General features: G+C 42.1%; 1 protein-coding gene across 2 annotated transcripts in view; it reads right to left on the reverse strand.

Annotated features, from left to right (window-relative positions):
• Nucleotides 1-20310, reverse strand: part of MACO1 (macoilin 1) — a 105737-nt gene that overhangs the window by 19673 nt on the left and 65754 nt on the right. For both annotated transcript variants that reach the window (XM_073615459.1, XM_073615458.1), the window contains 2 exons: nt 10997-11175; nt 10113-10599 (listed from right to left, as the gene is read on the reverse strand). In XM_073615459.1, coding sequence (XP_073471560.1) covers nt 10113-10599; nt 10997-11175 — 666 coding nt within the window. The remainder of the gene's footprint in view (nt 1-10112; nt 10600-10996; nt 11176-20310) is intronic.

Consider the following 20310-nt stretch of genomic DNA (forward strand, 5'->3'; position numbering starts at 1 on the left):
GAGGCTACTCCAAATTCACCATTATATTTTTACATTCCTTAAAGCGGAGGTCCGCCCACCGCTGCAAAAATGAAAACATACAGAAGCTACACATACTGCAGCTGTTGGCTTTTAATAGGACATTTACCTGTCCTGGAGTCCAGTCGGCACCGCAACTGATGTTTCCAACAGCTAAAGTAATTTTTTCCAAAAAGATTGCATTTGAAAGACCGCTGCGCAAATACAGTGAGACATAAAATATTGCAACAACCACAATTTTATTCTTTAGGGTGTCTACTAAAAAAATATATAAATGTTTGGGGGTTCTAAGTAATTTTCTAGCCAAAAAAAAAGATTTTACTTGAAACCAACAAATGTCAGAAAAAGGTTTAGTGTTTAAGTGGTTAAACTTCTTACACTTACACAGGAAGTCTATTCCATTGACAAATTGTTACAATGTTTATACTTAAGTTCAACTGATAAAGAAAGTTTTGTTTCTTGGCAGACTGCCCGTTTTTTCTCTTCCTTTCTTTTGAGGGCTGTGGCTTCAGAAGAGCAGAGAGAATTCTTTGCATAGAAAGAATTGTGAAACACTTTAGTCAAGATCGTGATAACAATTCTTGATGATTAATTGTGCAGCTCTAGTGGCCGGGGAAGGAGGAGGGAGCCGAGCAGTGACGTCAACAGCCTTGACCGTGGCTCCAGGTAGTGGGAACAGGATACCTGTGAAAGACAGGTATCCGCTCCACCCTCCCCCCAAAAGGTGCCAAATGTGACACCTAAGGGGGGAGGAGACAAATGAGCGGAAGTTCCACTTTTGGGTGGAACTCCACTTTAAGTACCTCATGCCTGAACCATTACTGTAACTCACTCATGCATTTCATTAGTGAACTGACTTAACACGGTTTTAGGAGTTATTTACGTCATGATTTTGGTTTGTGAGGTAAATGACTCTTGAGGCGATTGTGAATTGACAATTTCGGTACCTCATGAGATAATTGGAGAAAATGTGTCACGTGTTTCAATCATCTCTTGATATACTCTTTAGTAAAATAGAGCCCACAGTAGGAGCTGTGATCTTCCTTGTGGTGTTGCAGTGATCCTATCTTTCAGGGAGTATAGTGGGTCGCTCTGTACTACATTCTGAAAACCTCTAAATTAAATGGGGGTGGGGCATGACGTGCATTTCGTCCCTTCTCGCCACCTTGTCTAATCATAGATTCAGAGGCTGCCCTGCTGCTTAACCGCTTGCCAACCAGCCCCGATCATACGGCAGCAGGTAGACGCGATTCCGCGAGCCATCGTAGCTATACGTCGGCTCGTGGGATCGGGATAGTAGGTGCGCCCGCTGCACAGCGGGGGTGCCGATGTTCGTGGTCGCGATGACCGCCGGCCACGAGCAATCGCAGGCACAAGAGGCAGAACAGGGATGTGTGTGTGTAAACACATAAATCTCTGTTCTGTGAGGAGTGACAGATCGTGAGTTCCTAATAGCTAGGAACCACGATCTGTTATTTCCTCTAGGTTAGTCCCCTCCTCCTACAGTTAGAAACACATACAGGCAACTCAGTTAACCCCTTGATCGCCCCCTAGTGTTAATCCTTTACCTGCCAGTGACATTTTTTACAGTAATTAGTGCATTTTTATAGCACTGGTTGCTGTATAAATGCTAAGGTCCCAAAAATGTGTCAAAATTGTCCAATGTGTCCGCCATAATGTCACAGTCCCGATAAAAATCGCAGATCGCTGCCATTACTAGTAAAAAAAAAAAAAATATATAATAAAAATGCTATTAATTTATGCCCTACTTTGTAGATGCTATCACTTTTGCGCAAACCAATCAATATACGCTTATTGCGATTTTTTTACCAAAAATATGTAGAATACATATCGGCCTAAACTGAGATTTTTTAAAAATTTTTTTAAAAGCAAAGGGGATATTATAGCAAAAAGTACAAAATAGTGTTTTTTTCAAAATTGTCATTTTTTTTTAATTATATTGCAAAAAATAAAAACCACAGAGGTAATCAAATACCACCAAAAGAAAGCTCTATTTGTGGGGGAAAAAAAGGACGTCAATTTTGTTTGAGTGCACACGACCGTGCAATTGTCAAAGCATCGCAGTGCCGAATCGCAAAAAATGGCTCGGTCATTCAGCAGCCAAATCTTCCAGGGCTTTAGTGGTTAAGGAACACAGGAGGTTGTACCATTCAGAGAACATGTCTGCATTTTCTCAATAAATGCAAAGCATTTTTCGATTGGATGAGGGGGAGATTGAGACATTACCACTCTGCCCCTCTACCATATCTACTCAGAGAATGTTTTGCATTCATTGAGAAAAAACAAAAGTGTTGCCCAGTGAGAATGTGCCTCCTGGGTTCACTAGGCCACACAGCAGATGCACAACACAGGACCCAGAAGCTAGCAGTGATAGCTATAGCACTAGTGCCTATTACAGAAGTTCCCAGTTTCCACAGGGGTTGGCCAGGTATGACACGCATATTTACATTGGTTCAAACTGGGCCAATGTAATACTGCTAAAATTTGCATACTTGGCATTCAGCTTTAAAAAAGTCTGTTTACCTTTTTAAATGTTCTTTTCTGAAAACTTCAGGATTTAAAAATCCTGCTTAGAATTTCCTTTGTAATGTTTGATTGATTGTGCCTGCCTGTACTGTGCTGGCAGATCTCACCTTCCACTATAAACTAGATGTGTTCTGTTGCATGAATTGGAATAGCAAACGTAGTGGGGTTTTCCTCAAATCTTACTGCAAAAGTGGAAAACGAAGTCATTCGCTAGACACATTCTATTTTTCCATTTTTTCAGATGCAGAAAAAGAGATACACAAGAAAAGTCATTTTGCAAAGCTGTGCATGCAGTGTCTTGCACAAAGAGCCCTGTATGCTGTATATTGCTGCAATTCAACTGATGGAAATCCTCAATGCAGTACAGTATGCATTAATACATTGCTAAGCAGTGTGCACATTTCTAGACCTAACCTGAAGTGACAATGCCACAATACAAGAAAGAAAGCACCTCACTGTGGCAGTTTCTAAGCTTACTTACAAAAAGGTATTGAGTTGTCCAGGGTACCCCTGAAAAGCAGGAAAAACTTGAACGCAATTATCCTGGATCTTTGTAGGAGAACCTGGCCTCGCTCCCTCCTGCATTACAGTACTGGGCCATTCCAAGAATGGGCAGCTACACTGGCCAATACTGCAGAATAGAAGGTGGCAAGGCTAGGTTTTACACCATAATTATGTGCATTTCACCTTTATGTCAGTTTAGGTTCACTTTGTGAACAAGATCCCAGTACCCTTCTCTAAGTGCTCGTTACCACAGAAATGCCCACGGGTTTACATGCGTTTGTATACTATATTAAGATAGTATGCAGACATTCTTTCCAACGTGCATTTATGCAAGTTTCATTGGGTTAACGTGCATTGATGTTCACGCTGCTGTGTTTTACATGAATACAGAAGCAGTTTACCAGTAAATCCTCATGAGGTCTGTGCCTTTATAGGAGATTTATAGCAGTGCCACAAAAAACACTTTGCAAATGCACAACTCCACTACTGACAAATCCCATTTTTGCAGAGTATCTTGTTTCATATTAAATTAGTGCATCTATAACCACATGTAACAATCAATCAGTATTTTTTGCTAGAAAATTACTTTGACCCCCCAAACATTATATTTTTTTATAAGCAGAGGCCCTTGAGCAGTGATGGCGAACCTTGGCACCCTAGATGTTTTGGAACTACATTTCCCATGATGCTCAACTACACTTCAGAGTGCATGAGCATCATGAGAAATGTAGTTCCAAAACATCTAGGGTGCCAAGGTTCGTCATCACTGCCCTAGAGAATAATTGGTGGGTTTTGCTAATTTTTTATGTTGCACGGAATTTGCGCAGCGGTATTTCAAAAGCAATTTTTGGGAAAAAATACACTTTAAATTTTAAATGCAAAAAACAAAATACACAACCCTTTTTTTTTTTGTAAAATTATAAATGACGTTACACCAAGTAAATATATATCAAACAACTCAAGCTTTAAAATTGCACACGTCCGTGAAACAGCGACAAAGTACATTTTACTATCCATAGGCGATGCTTTAAAAGCCTTTACAGGTTACAACTTTAGATTTAGACCCCTTTCACACTGGGACGCTTTTCAGGAGTTTTAGCGCTAAAATGAGTGCCTGAAAAGCGCATCTGAAGCCACTTGGGCTTTCACACTGGGGCGGAGCACTTGCAGGACGGGAAAAAAAGTCCTGCAAGCAGAATCTTTGGGGCGGTGTGGGAGCATTGTATATACACTGCTCTCAAAAAGCCCTGCCCATTGAAATGGATGGGCAGCGCCGCAACATGGGTGCTTTTAACCTTTTCGTCGGCCGCTAGCGGGGGTTAAAAGTGCCGCAATAGGTAGTGGTGCTTTACCACCAGCGCCGGCACCGCCCCAGTGTGAAAGGGGTCTTACAGAGGTGGTCTAGTGCTAGAATTACTGCCTATAATCTGACGCTTGCGGCCATACCCTACATCTGTAGGAGGATCGCTGTTTGCATGTGGGGGGGAGCAATGTGCGTGGTCACCTTTGCGAACTAGCACAGGAACACTGTAAATTTTAAAGTAAATTACATTTTTTTATTTTTACACTGTTGCTTTACATTTAGTTTTTGATCAATGTAAACATCCTTTGTGACAGCAATAGGCATGTGACAGGTACCCTTTATGGAGAGATATGGGGTCTATAAGAACCCATATCCCTCCTCTGCTTTTAAAAACACTCAAAAACACAAAGATCTGTGTTTTTGAATACTTTAGATTCTTTTAAAAAAAAATGGCACCGTTGACATCCAGGTAAACCGGAAGTAATGTCATGTTATTGCTTCCAGGTTACTAAAACAAACAGCCGATCAAGGCTGTGTTCAGCTGTCTGGCCGCCTGGGTCTCGGGGTGACAGTGTACAGTAAAACCTCAGATTGCGAGTAACGCAATTTACGAGCGTTTTGCAATACAAGTTTTTTTTTTTTTAGTTCCTGACTCACTTTGTGAGCATGGTCTCGCAAGACTAGCAGGATTCAAGCCTGTTCCCGAGTGTCTCCGAGCGCCCCCCCACCTCTGACCACATGCGGTACTGCATACAATAGCAGTCACTGTGGAACAAATTATCTGGAGTTTCCATTGATTCTTATGGGGAAACTCTTTGATAAACGAGTGCTTTGGATTACAAGTATTCTTGCAATGGATTATGCTCGTAATCCAAAATGCTACTGTATTTTAGACAGTATAGACATTTTTCATGTTTTTACATCTGCAAAAGGGGCCAGCCTGAAGCGATCTAGCAGGACTTAATTTTCCAAGTTCCACTTTATATACAAAAAAAAGTAATTACATTTTTTCCCTTTTTTTTAAAACACACTGTGACCAGAGTAATATAATGTAGTGACATTGTACTTCTCTGGGGAAGTGATCAGGATTTTTTTTTTTTATACACACACACACACACGATTGCTTATAGCAGTGCAATACATTGCTTTAAGCAAGCATTTTACTGAATGAAGCTGATTGTTTTGTTTAGTTGTGATTGGCCCTGTCTGTGCCATGTGATCACACTGACTAATCACAGCTAGCAGTACAATTGTACACAATGGATGGCAAGGAAGGAAGCAACATTGTTTACAATTGTCATGTGACCTGCTGTGATTGGTCACAGCAGTCACATGGTACCAGCAGCAAGCTGGTACACTGATCAGTCATCGGCTGTGTCTAGTGGACGCAGCTGGTGACAGATCGCGTGATCGGGGAGGACGTCCGCCCGGATCAACGAGAGGCCCATCCAGCCGTCATCTTGTTATAGGCTGGGTGGGAAATGGTTAAAAACATTTCAAGCCTGGTATGAGGCAGATAACTCCATTTAGTTTTGGGACTGAATAGGTTTGAAAACAAATCTTTAAAAGGAACTAGTACAACCACTCATCTGCCAGGGCAATGTTTACATTTATCACAAACATTAAAAAATGACTTCAAATCCCCCCCCCCCCCCCCCAAAAAAAATGATTGAAAGCAGAGACCCTGGAGAATAAAATGGTGGCAGTTGTACACAAAAAATTTGAATATTTGTAAAATATACTAGGTCAAAGATTAGAAACTCTTGCACTATGTTGTAAGACAGTCTTTTACACTTTTTTTAATGAAAAAAAAAAAAGTTACAAACAAGTGTCTGCACAGCAAGTTGAGCACATTTGAAGAAAGCTTCCTTACATATGCAAATGTGCTGAAAGGTCCCTTCGCTAGGTAAACCAGCATGTAAAAGACTTGTCATCTACAACCATTCAAACCCTGTCTATAGCATGAGAGTCACCTTGAGTATCAGAGGAATTGACGGAGACACTTTGGCATATTCAAAAATGATGGGTATTGCACATATCTAAAACTTCCTTTATCAAGTACTGAATTTCTAATTCAAAGTTCCTGTGGATTAGCAGCCATCAACAGTACTGCATTATACAGAACCAATACGTTATTTGTTAAAGTGGACTGGAATCCAATATACAACTAGTGGTTCTACTTTATTAATGAGGAGGAAAGGAGGGGGTTCTCATACTTTTGGATATCATGAGATGGGGGCTGGAAGAGAGGATTTCAAGTCCAATTTTGGGTTTAAGCACGATTTAGTCTGGCTAAGGATATACACAAACTTTATCATTTTAAAACAGAACAAAAATATTTATAATTTAGATATAAATGTACAAAAATCTTCAGATATGTAGGGACATATGTAATATAAATATAATTAGGCAATCATATAGAAAAGGTTCAATTTAACATAATACAATTAAACATTCAGCTTGAAACTGTACAATTCCACACAATGTACTGGGTTTGTACAATCTGGACCCATGTAAGGGTTAGAGTAGAGTAATCTAAACAATTAAAAACATGGAACACATTTTTAGAATTAAGACATAAACAGATAGTATGTGCTGTAAGTTTTAAGCCTTTATTATCCATTTTTAACCACTTGACCCCCCTCATGACCAGGGCATTTTTTGCTATTCAGTATTGTGATTTACACAAATAGTAGAACTTGCTTTTGGTGGTATTTAACCACTTGCCGACCCCCATAACTGGGAATTTACATCATGACTTGGACGTTAAATACTGGGGCTATGGCTGCAGCTAGACGCCATAACCCTGATATTTTCTTTTCCCTTAGGCGGCTGGCCCCCCCTTCCTGCAGCTTTCCGGTGGTTCCCAGGCTTACATTACCGATCGCTGAGCCCGGGACCGATCTGGCAGCAGTGTTTTACCATAGAGATGAGAGATGGCAAGATGGCCACCACTCATCTCTATACCCTTGGAGGACAGGAACGACGTCATGATGTCAATTCCAGTTCTCAGGCCATGTAAACCCGTTTTTTTTTTTCTTTTAAACACATCATACTTACCTCCACTATGCAGTTCGTTTTGCACAGAGTGGCCCCGGTCCTCTTCTGGGGTCCCTTAGCAGCGCTGGTGGCTCCTCCCCGCATCGAGTGTCCACATTGGAGAAGCGCTCTCCTTGGTGGACACCTGTTCGGGCGCCCTCCCGAGTTCCGCATCTGTGTCCATTCACACAGAATGCAGGACTCGGCCCCGCATCATTGGATTTGATTGACAGCAGCGGGAGCCAATGGATGCGCTGCTATCAAACTATCCATTCAGGAAAGGAGACACCAGGTAGAGCTAGTGAGCTCGTTCCCAGCCAGAGAAAGATCGGGGTCAGGTAAGCAAAACTGGTGCTCGGGGGGGCTGCAGCACCACAGAAGGTTTTTTACCTTAATGCATAGAATGCATTAAGGTAAAAAAATCACGAGGGTTTACAACCCCGTTAAAGCATATCTGTTGCATACCCGTTAAAGATATATCTATATAGAGAGATAGATTTATATAAATATATCTCTATCCTATTTTTTTTTTTGCTTGTAAGGGTAGAGGAGATATTTGGGGTCTCTCCATAAGGAGGACCTGTCATGCTGTTATCGCAAGGGATGTTTACATTCCTTGCGACAGCAATAAAAGTGATCAAAAACGTTTTTTTTTTTTTAAGAGAAAGCATTGAAGAGTACTCCCTGGGAAAAGAAGGTCTAGGTCGCTGGTCCCTATATAGCAACCAGGCTTCACCTGTCATGGTAAGCATACCTCCAAAAGGGGCCTGCAGAGTCTGGGTTCCATAGGGATGGACCATGGCACGTGCAATATTGGAGTCCAAGTATGCAATCCAAGAACAGACTCCAGGAGCATTAATCTATATTTTAGCACAAAAGCAAAGGCAAAGCCGTTGGCCAAATTATTGTAAATGTTTTTAGTCTTTGTTTTTGTGTTACAAGGAAGAGAGAACAATGCTGAGAGTGCTTCTGGAGCCTGTCCCTGGACTACAGCTACCACAATGCAGGCAAACCATGGTTTGTTATTTATGGTTTAAAGTTGTTCTACTGGTAAAGTAATATGTCTGTTCTTTATTTTCATTGTTAATTTATTAAACTCTGTCCAGAGTCTCTTGCTATTAAGTACAGGTTATGTGCAACACAGGCCTGCAGATTTCTAAACTGATGCAGACACCGTTTCAAGCTATGGGACATAGCTATAACCAAACTAGGCATTTCCAAGAGTTGATCAGGCACAGTCCACTTTGGCAGAATCGATCTTTGCCTGAGCTCTGGTATAGATGTGGTATCACTCATTTAGCACATATCTTAACTTGTGGGCTACTCAAACCCTTTTCTGATCTAAAAAAATAAAAGTAATGTTTTAAAGGAACTCTAGGCTTTTCCAAAACCTTCCGCTTAAACATGCATTTACCAGGCAGTATGGGCCCATATTACCTGTGCTTGCAGATAAGCCTTTGGTTACTGCTATGGTTAGAGCTTCTGCCAAAAAAAAAAAAAAAAAAAAAAAAAAAAAAAAAAAAAATGTAATCTGAAAGTCTACGAAGCCTTCCAGAAAACTACGGCACAAGCCCAGGCCTAAAATAGCAGAATTTTATGGGATGTTATTCGGTTACTTAGGATGAGACCTGGGAAGAGGTAGATCCAGTCACCACTTAGTCTGCCTGAAACTTACTTGTAAGCTCACCTGTTTATACTTCATGGTACCCATTTGATGCCAATTAGGTCAGCAATATTTAAAACAGTCTTATAAGCCATTATGGGCTGTGTCAAGGAGTCCCTGGCTCCTTTTCCACCTGTTTTGGTCCTGCCTACAGCTACAAGCTTACTGTGACCAAATAAACTTTTTGTATGACATCAGAGGTACCTTGGTACAACTACACTCATTTATCAGCATATCTTTTTGCGTGGGGTATTGTTTACTGTCAAGAAGCTGACAGCCAAGCTGTGGATCCCAGCTGGGGTGCTGACCTTTCAACAATGGGAAGCAGAGAATAAAATACTTTCAAGGACCCATACTGCAGCCATCTTCGAGGGAAAGTAGTGTGCGCAGTGGAAAGCTGGCTAGTGAGGTATCTCAATGGCAGGTTTTATAGAGATAGATTGTAAGCTCAAACGAGCAGGTCCCTCCGATTTCTCCTGTATTGCAAATGTACTGTTTGGCCTAATGTTGTCTCTGCTGCCCAAACTGTTGGCGCTAAATAAATCCTGTATAATAAAAAAAAAAAAAATGAGTGATGTCATAAATCATAGTATAAGGTGCAAAACTGCACTTTATTCTCACATTGTGTGAGCAATGAATGGACTCTTTGGCTTGCCCGAATCCCCTTGTCCAACTCCTCCTCAATATAGCATCCGCAAACACAATGATTAGGGCTGTTGTGCTAGAATTCCAGTTTGCCAATGCCTCTCCAAAACAAAAACGTGTTTGTTTCTATTTTTCTCCCTCACTCCTTCTCTTCTGCCATAAACAGGAAAGGGATGTGATGTCAAGAGGAAATAACCTGCACAATACATAGCAATTTAATGTGCATAAAACACGTGTCAAAGTGTGTTAAAACGTGAGTCAATGCATCTTTCAGCTATCTATAATGTCATGCAGGCTGCATAGTGCTGGCTCATAGTACTGGGTAGGAGGTTAATATACACAATAGGTGCAGTAATCCTTTAAACGTATACTTCCTTAGTTGAAGTTACTTACCTTACTAATGTATCTGGTTTGCTAAGCTGGTTGTTTGGGATGCAATTTTCCATAGGATCCTTGTGCGTAGTTGGACTTTTACTAGTGCATTTCTTTTTGTCATTCTTATTGGACGATGATGAAGGAATACTCCCATTGGATGCACTGTGGCTCCGAGGAGATGAGTTTGCTGTCCCTGTGGTGTTCTTGTAGTTTTTAGATGAGGTGGTGCACGTGTCCTCTTTCAAGAGGTTTTCTGTGCTCCCCAAATCATTGTTCAATCTTTTACTGTTGATATGATTCTCCATATATTCAATCTCCTGAACTTTGGAGTCTGTGGGCTGCAAGATATTGTTGTTAATCCCCAAATTATGTCTTTTTACATCTTTATCTTTGCCCTTTTCTTTATACTCCAGCTCCGGTAAGGTGCTAGAATTTTTTTTACTTGTTGAGAGTCCATTGTGCTGTAACAGTATTGAAGAATCCATTTCGGATAAACCCTTGGCAGCTGGAGAATGACAAAGAATATTTACTGCTGTGAGGCGTTACATAACTACATAGTATAAAGAAAGTTTTATATTTTCAAACATTTATTTTCTCAAAAACACAAGAGAGCAAAGGTTTTAAGTCACATGGCTATTCCTATTCTTACATTTCTTCATCTTCCTACCATTTCAAAATCAGTTGTAAGAGTAGATACTGTGCACAAAAGACAACTGCATTTAAACTGAAAAACTGATTGTGTATTCCGTAAAACATGTAATGTTCACAAAGGTAATCAAAGCTAAAAAAAAGTGTTCTCTTACAAACGTGTGCCCTGAATACACCATGTATAAATTGTAAGAATTCATTTTCACATATGAATTACTAGGGGTGGTCTTTTCTCAGCCTCTACAAGTACCCACCTTCTTCTGCTTCCCTTTCTTGTCTCTGTAACATCTGCTGTTCTGGGGGTAGTGCCTGCTGTAGAAGCTGCATATAAAACTCATTTTCTTTCTGTACCTCTTTCTGTTTTCTTAACCGCATCTTATAACTGACATAGCTTTTGAAGCCAAAGCCTAAAGTGACAACAGGATATCCAATACTGGGAAGCAAAGAAAGAGCAAAAGAAAAATATATTAGAAACAGTTGGCAGATAAAATTATTTTGCCATATTTAATTTCCTAGGGAAGTTGCGGACCAGCAAATGTCTCACTAAGGCTGGGGAGATGTCTGCCTGTCTGAGAAAGCATCACAGCAACAATGGGGCCCACCTTTTCTTGCAGACTTAGGTGATGGGTGTTAAACTCTAAAGAGCGACAGTCTTGTTAACTTACCACCACAGGAAAGGACATGACTGGTGTAAAATTGACATTAAACCCATTTTGTAAAAAACTGCAGCTGTATACCTTTGTACATCATTGCCTCATGTCTCCTGTTTTGTACAGTCCACCCAGCCTCTGAAAGTTGCAGTGCGCCTTTTAAGCCTGTAGGGTGCTCCCACAGGCTACAGTGTCTCCATGGAATCCCCCTGGATTTTGCGCACTACTGCCGCCTTGTGTGTTTAAAGGGACGCAGTAGGGTGTTGTCCTGCCAGCATGTGCAGATTTCCTTTGTAAGATCTAGTGCTGTGCTTGTGTGTACATTATCAGACCAGTGGCGCTGCTTTGCCTGACGCATGTGCACAGCCGTCACCATGTCTTGTGCGCAGTATTGTTTTGTAAATCCAAGAGGCTAAGTGCACATAACTCAAAACGGGTATAATGCCAGATCTAAACGACCAGCAGCCACATTGCACATGTACCAGGCAATGCAGCGCAAGTGGCCCCCCATAATGAGAACACCTGCCAAGCACAGGGTGAAAGTACACAAGTGTTACACCCACAGTAAAAGCGCCAAAGACCCCACAAGGCTCGCTCCTGTCAGTTCAGGAAGGAAGATGGAGGGACACAGGAAAGAGAAAAGGCATCCAAAATTTAAGTATTTTGGGGCACAAAAATGCATTTGATTCTATTTGGGTGGGCCTATAAGTTTGGATCTTTGTAAGTATGCGATACTACACAGCATGTGCTACGACAGCACAAAACCCTAATAGTAAAAATTTTCACCCCCCTAAACTACCACTGATGCTTGCCATAAGTGGCTAATTTTCTCTCGTTCAGCTCACAGGCATGGATGGATAGATGAGTGCAAGAATCTCCACTTTCAGCTAATGTGATCAGGCTTCCTGAATACCCAAAGACTGACTGCATTTGATCTGATAGGATGTGCAACTATGCTGTACGTACTTACACATTATGGCAAATGCTATCTTCAACTATCCAAGCTTATTACTGCAAGCTAAAGTCAAGTATTAGTAATATTTTAACATACAAAATGGACAAAAATAGGACAGCAGCAGCTATAAAAATATCAAATTATAGAGACAAACAATCTCTTACAGAGAAATCCTACAAGGAAAAACAATTTACCAGTGTGCAGCAAAGGGATGATATAGAAGAAGTTTTTTTATTTGTATAAAAAGAAACATTTTTAAACATCTTTTACATTCACTTTTAACCCCCCACTCCAACATTTAACATGCACAAATTTGTTCATATAAATGCACACTTCATTTTTCCCCTATGAAAAATATACTGTTTATTTACTATACATCATTCCAAGAAGAAAAAAATAAAAAAAAAAAAAAAATAAAAAAGGATTCCTGGAGTCTGAGAGAGAATTATCCTTTATTTTATTTTTACATTATCCTTAATTTTGCAGCGCACCCTTCCCTTATCTACTAATCCAGCTTTCCCATATTTTCTAAACATTTTGTCATTTCCACTTTTATTATACACAAATCTTTCCTTTCTTATTTTATTAACCTCATCCTCCCATTCGGCACAGGTTGGTGGATTTGACGTCAGCCACTTCCTTGCCATCCTCTTCCATACAGCCCAATAGGCATATCTTGGGGTCTAAATCAAGAATTATTCCTAATACCAGATCTATTTTTGACAACTTCACTCCAATATCTATTCAACTTAGGGCACCTCCACATCATATGAACTATGTCTTCTTTTGGGTCCCTACATCTTGGGCATTTAGCGTTCAACCTCCACCCATATAGGAATAATTTCTTAGGTATCTTATATGTTCTGTGAAGCAGAATTAAATGCGACACTGTCTGTGATGGTGATAGGGTACTTAGGGTATCTGTTATGTCCCCCAGATCTTCCATCCCCTCCTACAGAGAAGCTCCTCATTTCCTCTTATAACCCTATCACATATACTGTCGTATATGAATGAGATCAGCCCCTTAGACGTATCTGTGTTAATTCTTTTTCGGAGAATGGTTACCTCACTCCACTCTACTAGCCTCTCTTTGAATTGTGTGCTCAGAGCGTGTCCAACTTGCAGATATTTAACCCTTTCATGACTAAGCCTATTTTTGACATTTGGTGTTTACAAGTTAAAATTTGTATTTTTTGCTAGAAAATTACTTAGCGCCCCCAAACATTTTTTCAGCAGAGAATCTAGAGAATAAAATGGCGATTGTTGCAATATTTTATATCACGCGGTATTTGTGCAGCGGTATGGTGTTTTAAATGCAACTTTTTGGGAAAAGGGACACTTTCATGAATTAAAAAAAAAAAAAAAAAAAAAAAAAAAAACAAACAGTAAAGTTAGCCCAATTTTTTTTGTATAATGTGAAAGATGATGTTACGCCAAGTAAATAGATACCAAACATGTCACGCTTTATAATTGCACACTCGTGGAATGGCGACAAACTATGGTACCTAAAAATCTCCGTAGGCGACGCTTTAAATTTTTTTTACGGTTACCAAGTTAGGGTTACAGAGGAGGTCTAGTGCTAGAATTATTGCTCTCGCTTTGACGATCGCAGCGATACCTCACATGTGTGATCTGAACACCGTTTACATATGCGGGCACGACTTCCGTATGAGTTTTCTTTGCTGCGCGAGCTCGTGGGGGCGCTTTAAAATAAAAAAATTTTTTCTCTTATTTATTTTTATATTAATAAATTGTGTTTAAAAAAAAAAAAATTGATCGCTTATTGCTGTCACAAGGAATGTAAACATCCCATGACAGTAATAGGTGGTGACAGGTACTCTTTATGGAGAGATCGGGGGTCTAAAAGACCTCCAATCCCTCCTTTGCACTTCAAAGTATTCAGATCACCGTTTTCGGCAATTCTGACTACTGTGTATTTTTTTTTTTTTAAAACCAGCGCCATTGGCAGCCGAGTAAACGGGAAGTGACATCATGACGTCGCTTCCGCGTTTACAATTAGGAGGCTGGAACGAAGCCGCTCACGGTTTTGTTCCAGACTGTTACTAGCCGCCGCAGGCGGCGGATTGGTGATCAGGCCTCCCGATGGAACTGGAGGCCCGGTAAAAGCGGCGGGAGGTCCGGTATAACCCCCGAAAGCTGAGTACACACATCTGCGTACGCTCAGCGGGAAGGGGTTAAAGGAGGACGATTTGGTATGTCATATCCCTCCTTAAGTTCCAGGAATGATTTAAATACACCGGTCCTATATAACTGAGCAAGATAAGCAAGACCGCATCTCTCCCAGTCCCTACTCTTCTCTACATCATAGTTCCTGCAAATGTTTATTATTCCACAATGGTTAGAATTCTGTAAATCCGATACTCCAGTACAGGGGTGCCAAGCTTTTGAGCACAGTGTGCCAAAAACGTTTGCAAAGAAATTGAGCGCGCTGATTTTATAACAAAAAAAAAAAAAAAAAAACGTAAACTTCACACTCAATCACGAAAATGATTTTTTTTAAATCAAATAAATGCTGTAAACTACTTTAGTAGTGAGAAATTAACATCCTGCACTCATGTCTCAGACCAGCCCCAATTCATGCTCCTTCACACCTCAGATCACTGTACTACCCTGCACATCTGCCCCACCACTGTAGCCCCCTGCACACCCGCCCCCAACAATGTACCCCCCTGCACATCTGCCCCACCACTGTACCCCCCTGCACATCTGCACCACCACTGTACCCCCCCCCCGCTCATGTGTTCCACCGATCTTCCTTTCTCCTCTGCACATCTGCCCCACCTCTGTACCCCCTTCTCCTCTGCCATACCGCTGTAACCCCCTGCTCATCTGTCCCACCACTGTACCTCCCGCACATCCGCTCTACCGCCGTATACCCATGCTCTTCTGTCTTGCTACTGAATCACCTTCTCATCTGACACTGAACCCATCTGCCCCACCACTGACCCCCCCCCCTGCTCTCCTGCCCCACCACTGTAACCCTCCCCCGCTCTCCTGCCCCACCACTGTAACCCTCCTGCCCCACCAATACACCTCCTTTCACATATGCCCCACTGCTCTACCCACCTGCTCATCTGGCCCAACACTGAACCCCCCCGCTCATCTGGCCCAACATTGAACCCCCCCCGCTCATCTGGCCCAACACTGAACCCCCCCTGCTCATCTGGCCCAACACTGAACCCCCCCCTGCTCATCTGGCCCAACACTGAACCCCCCCTGCTCATCTGGCCCAACACTGAACCCCCCCTGCTCATCTGGCCCATCACTGAACCCCCCCTGCTCATCTGGCCCATCACTGAACCCCCCCTGCTCATCTGGCCCATCACTGAACCCCCCCTGCTCATCCGGCCCATCACTGAACCCCCCCTGCTCATCCGGCCCATCACTGTACCCCCCTGCTCATCCGGCCCATCACTGTACCCCCCTGCTCATCCGGCCCATCACTGTACCCCCCTGCTCATCCGGCCCATCACTGTACCCCCCTGCTCATCCGGCCCATCACTGTACCCCCTTCTGATCACTTCCACCACTGTATCTCCCTGCACATCTGCCCCACCACTGTACCCTTCTGCTCTTCTGTTCCACCTCTGAACCCCTCCTGCTTATCTTCCCCACCGCTATACCATCCCGCTCATCTGCTTCACCGCTGTACCCTCTTCTCATCTATGATATGTGTGATATGCAGAGTGGTGAAAGGAAGCAGAGATGAGACACATTTAGCTGTCTTGGCACACTCATCCTGCTGATCCAACTCTCACATTCAGCCCACGTGCATGTATGCGATTTATATGTATGCGATGTCACATACAAGCTTCTGAAATGGATGCGCAATGATGAGCTCAGGTCAGGGGCATTTACTGACAGCAGTGGGCCTGTGTGCAGGATCATAAGTTGGCCCCGCAGTTGAGAAAAAGTGCGGTGCTCTGCACCACAGCAAAAGTTAGGTGTGACTTTCATTGCGCTGAACACTGTCTGGCTTAAAAGGGACACAGAGTGCAGGGGTTCGGTGACGGAAAGGTTCAGGAATAATTTCAACAAAGTTCCCAGAAGCTCAACTAATTCCACAAACTGTCACCTGATTGTGGTTTTATCAATCACAGTGAAATCCCTTATTTGAGATTGGTAGTGGCAACCAAGCGAGTCATTGTCCTCCAGATGGTGGGTGGGGCTAGCAGGACTGCAATTGGCTTTAGCAGTGGCCAATGACAGATCTCCTCCTAGAAACAGGGACCGCCCCACCAGTACTGCACCCAATCTCTTCCCCATCACAAAAGCTGACGATCCCAGCTACAGCAAAGTTAGAGAACCAAACAATGTTTCCCATCTTTTACAATGTGTGGGAGCACAGTGCCTTCCCCTCAGTGCAAGTGTGGGGAACTCTGAAATTGGAATGCATTAGGGTCTCACTGACATCTCCCTGCTCTGCTGATGGGGAGGGAGTCGAGTGCCGGCAAAAGAAACTACCAGCGCCGGGGGTTGCCTACCCCTGCTCTATTATCTCTTTAACCACTTTCCATAGTTTCTATAGCAATAAAAGTGTAGAAAATTTTAATGAAAAAGAATCAGCCTCCAAGGCCTCGGTCAATGTATTGTGACTCATGCCCAAATAACAGCATTCCCCACGCCCCTGGATTCTGCTCAGACAGATCATTACATCCTCTTAAATGTTGCAACTGTGATGCCAAAAAGTAGCACCATGGATGCGGGATTGCTTACCGGAGCTGTCGGTAGCAGCAGAGGCCATGGGGTTCTTCTCCCTGTTAGGTATGGAGAAGAGTGAGGGGAAGATGGCCCCCACCCGTCTCCATAACATTGCAGGGCGGAAGCGACATCAAAACGTCACTTCCCCTATTGCTCTTTAGCCCTCATGCACACAGGCTGTTAAACGTTATGAAAGCGCCAGTATCTTTGCAGTGATTTTTTTCAACTTTTTTCAGCGTTTTTGCAATAGCGTTTTTTAGCGTTTGAGCGTTTTTTTTTTTTTTTTTTTCAATGGATCAAAAACGCTAAAAAACGTTGGTGAATGACGTTTTTGAGCGTTGAGCGTTTTTCAGCGTTAGGGCGTTTTTACAGCTGAAAAACGTCTCTCAGAACCCACTGGTCCTGGGTTTTTTTACAGCTTAAAAACGCCTATGCCACTTGCAGCTCAAAAACGCCTAGGTGGGCATGAAGCCATAGACTAACATAGACAGGCCTTTTTAAGCTGCAAAAAAAGCTCAAAAAAGCAGCTGTAAAAACGTCCGTGTGCATGAGGACTAAGACTTTTTTATTTTAGTGTAAATATGAGATCTGAGGTCTTTGACCCCAGATCTCATATTTAAGAGGGCCAGTCATGCTTTTTTCTATTACAAGGGATCTTTACATTCCTTATAATAGGAATAAAAGTGACTTTTTTTTAAAAAGAACAGTTGTAAAAATAAAAAGTAAAAAAATAAAAAAATTTTAAAAATGAACGAGCCCCGTCCCGCCTAGCTCGCATGCAGAAGCGAACGCATATGTGAGTAGCACCCTCATATGAAAACGGTATTCAAACCACACGTTCGGTATCGCCGCTGTCGTTCGAGCGAGAACAATAATTCTAGCCCTAGACCTCTAACTCAAAACATGCAACCTGTAGAATTTTTTTTTAAACATCGCCTATGGAGATCTAAGGGTAAAAGTTTGTCGCCATTCCACGAGTGGGCGCAATTTTGAAGCGTGACATGTTGGGTATCAATTTACTTGGCATAACATTATCTCTCACAATATTAAAAAAAAAAAAAATTGGGCTAACTTTACTGTCTTAATGCAAAAAGGTATTTTTTCCAAAAAAGTGCGCTTGTAAGATCGCTGCGCAAATACCGTGTGACAGGAAGTATTGCAGCGACATTTTATTCACTAGGATGTTAGAAATATAGAGAATAGATATAGATATAGAGAGAGAGAGATTATATATATAGAAAGAGGCTCAGTCCTTAAGTGGTTAAATTACACCTTCCTGCCACCGCTAGGGGTAGCCGTCTCCATACCTTCCCCTTAAGTTTATCCAACACTGGAACAATATTATTTTATCTTTGGGATTTAGAGTTATATATATTGCCAGATATGTGATCTTATTAAATATTTGCAATCGTGGAATCTCTAATGGCAGGTCTATCTTCAATGGGTCAACCGGAAGAAACATTGATTTATCCTAGTTTATATTTAGGCCAGATATCTGTCCAAAATCTGTAATGAAAGTCCATTGCTGCCACCAGGGATGCCTGTGTATTCCCCAAAAACAGCAGCACATCATCAGCGTACAATGCTATTCTCATCACTCCTGATACCCTCTGAAATCCCTGTATTTTGCCAGGTGACCCAATAGCTATAGCTACTGGCTCCATTGACAAGGGACACCCCTGCCTTGTCCTGCGAGTCAAAGAAAACATCTCAGAACATATATATTATCTTCACTTTCGCCTTGGGCCTTTTCGTACAAAAGCCTTACCCAGCTAAAATAGTTCGGCCAAACTAAGAAAGCAGTCAAGGTCTGCCACAGATAATGGCATTCAAGGCCGTCAAAGGCCTTGGCTGTGTCCAAAGACAGTATTGCTCTTGATCCCTCATTGTCAGAACTTGCAAGTATAAACATACCCTCCTTATATTAATACTAGTTGACCTGTTTGGTATAAAACCTGTCTGGTCCATATGGACCAGGTTCTTGTTCTCTTTAACCTAACAGCCAGTATTTTTGCTAAGAGTTTTACGTCTGTACACAACAAGGCTATTAGCCTATATGAAGCAGGGTTAAGTGGATGCTTTCCTTCTTTTAGAAGGACAACGATGGTGGATTCCCTCATAGATGAGGGCAGTACTCCATCTGTTAATGCTCCATTAAATGTTTTTTTTAACAACGATGGCAGCAGTGTCTCTTTATAACATTTGTATATCTCTGCTGGCAGGCCATCTGGTCCTGGAGATTTTTGGTTTGCCAATGCTAATAACGCCTGTCTCACTTCTTACAAAACTATAGGGGCATCCAGTGCCTCCATCTTCCTCAGTAAGGTGGGGGATCTTCAGATCCCTAAAAAACTCCCACATCTCCCCCTCTACCTCCCCACCTTGGGCACTGTACAATTTCTCATAGTATTTAAAAATCTTTACAATCTCGGGGCCATATGATGTTATTCTGCCCTCATCTGTTCTAATGCCAGATATAACAGTAGTAGTTGTATTTGCCCTTGCCAATCAAGCCAGTAGATATCCTGCGCGCTCTCCCTTTCAATAATAATGCTTTCCCTGGAACATTACCTTATTCTCTGCTTTTGTAAGAAGTAGATCCTTATATTCTTGTTGTATTTTAACCCAATCCTGGATTCCAGTAAGTTTTTCCCGCTTACTAGTATGTCTTTTTACTTTTGCTACCTGTTGTATTAATGTCCCCCTAAAAAATGCCTTAAGGGCGTCCCAGACCACCACAAAGGGCGCCGTTCCAACATTAATGCTCAAATTCCTCCAGGGATGATGTCACTCCCTCTTTTCACCCCATTATCTCTTGCCAATATGGGCTTATTTTCCATTCCCCTTTACAGTACCCCTCCCCCTGACTTAATGACAAAACCAATGGAGAGTGGTCTGAGAGGCCCCTGGCGTAACAAGGTGCACAATATCCTCACTGCCCAAGGCCAGATCAATCCTAGAGAGCGTAGAATGAGTTTTCCAAAAACAGGAATATTGCTGTTTAGTTGGGTTCCTCATCATCCATATATCCCCAGTCCCAATTCTCCTATTTGTAAAAGCATAATAGCCCCTTTGCCTATCTGATTTCCTGGTGGACATTTATCTACCCTCCCATCCAATACCATGCTGAAGTCTCCTACTACCATTATCGGGACATCAGGTTTGTCGAATATAAATTTCATCAGCTGAATATAAGAACTCCACTTAAAATGGGGGGATATATATAGTAGCCAAAATTCAC

Source organism: Aquarana catesbeiana, linkage group LG02 (genome assembly GCF_042186555.1).
Source record: "Aquarana catesbeiana isolate 2022-GZ linkage group LG02, ASM4218655v1, whole genome shotgun sequence".
NCBI lineage: Eukaryota > Metazoa > Chordata > Amphibia > Anura > Ranidae > Aquarana > Aquarana catesbeiana.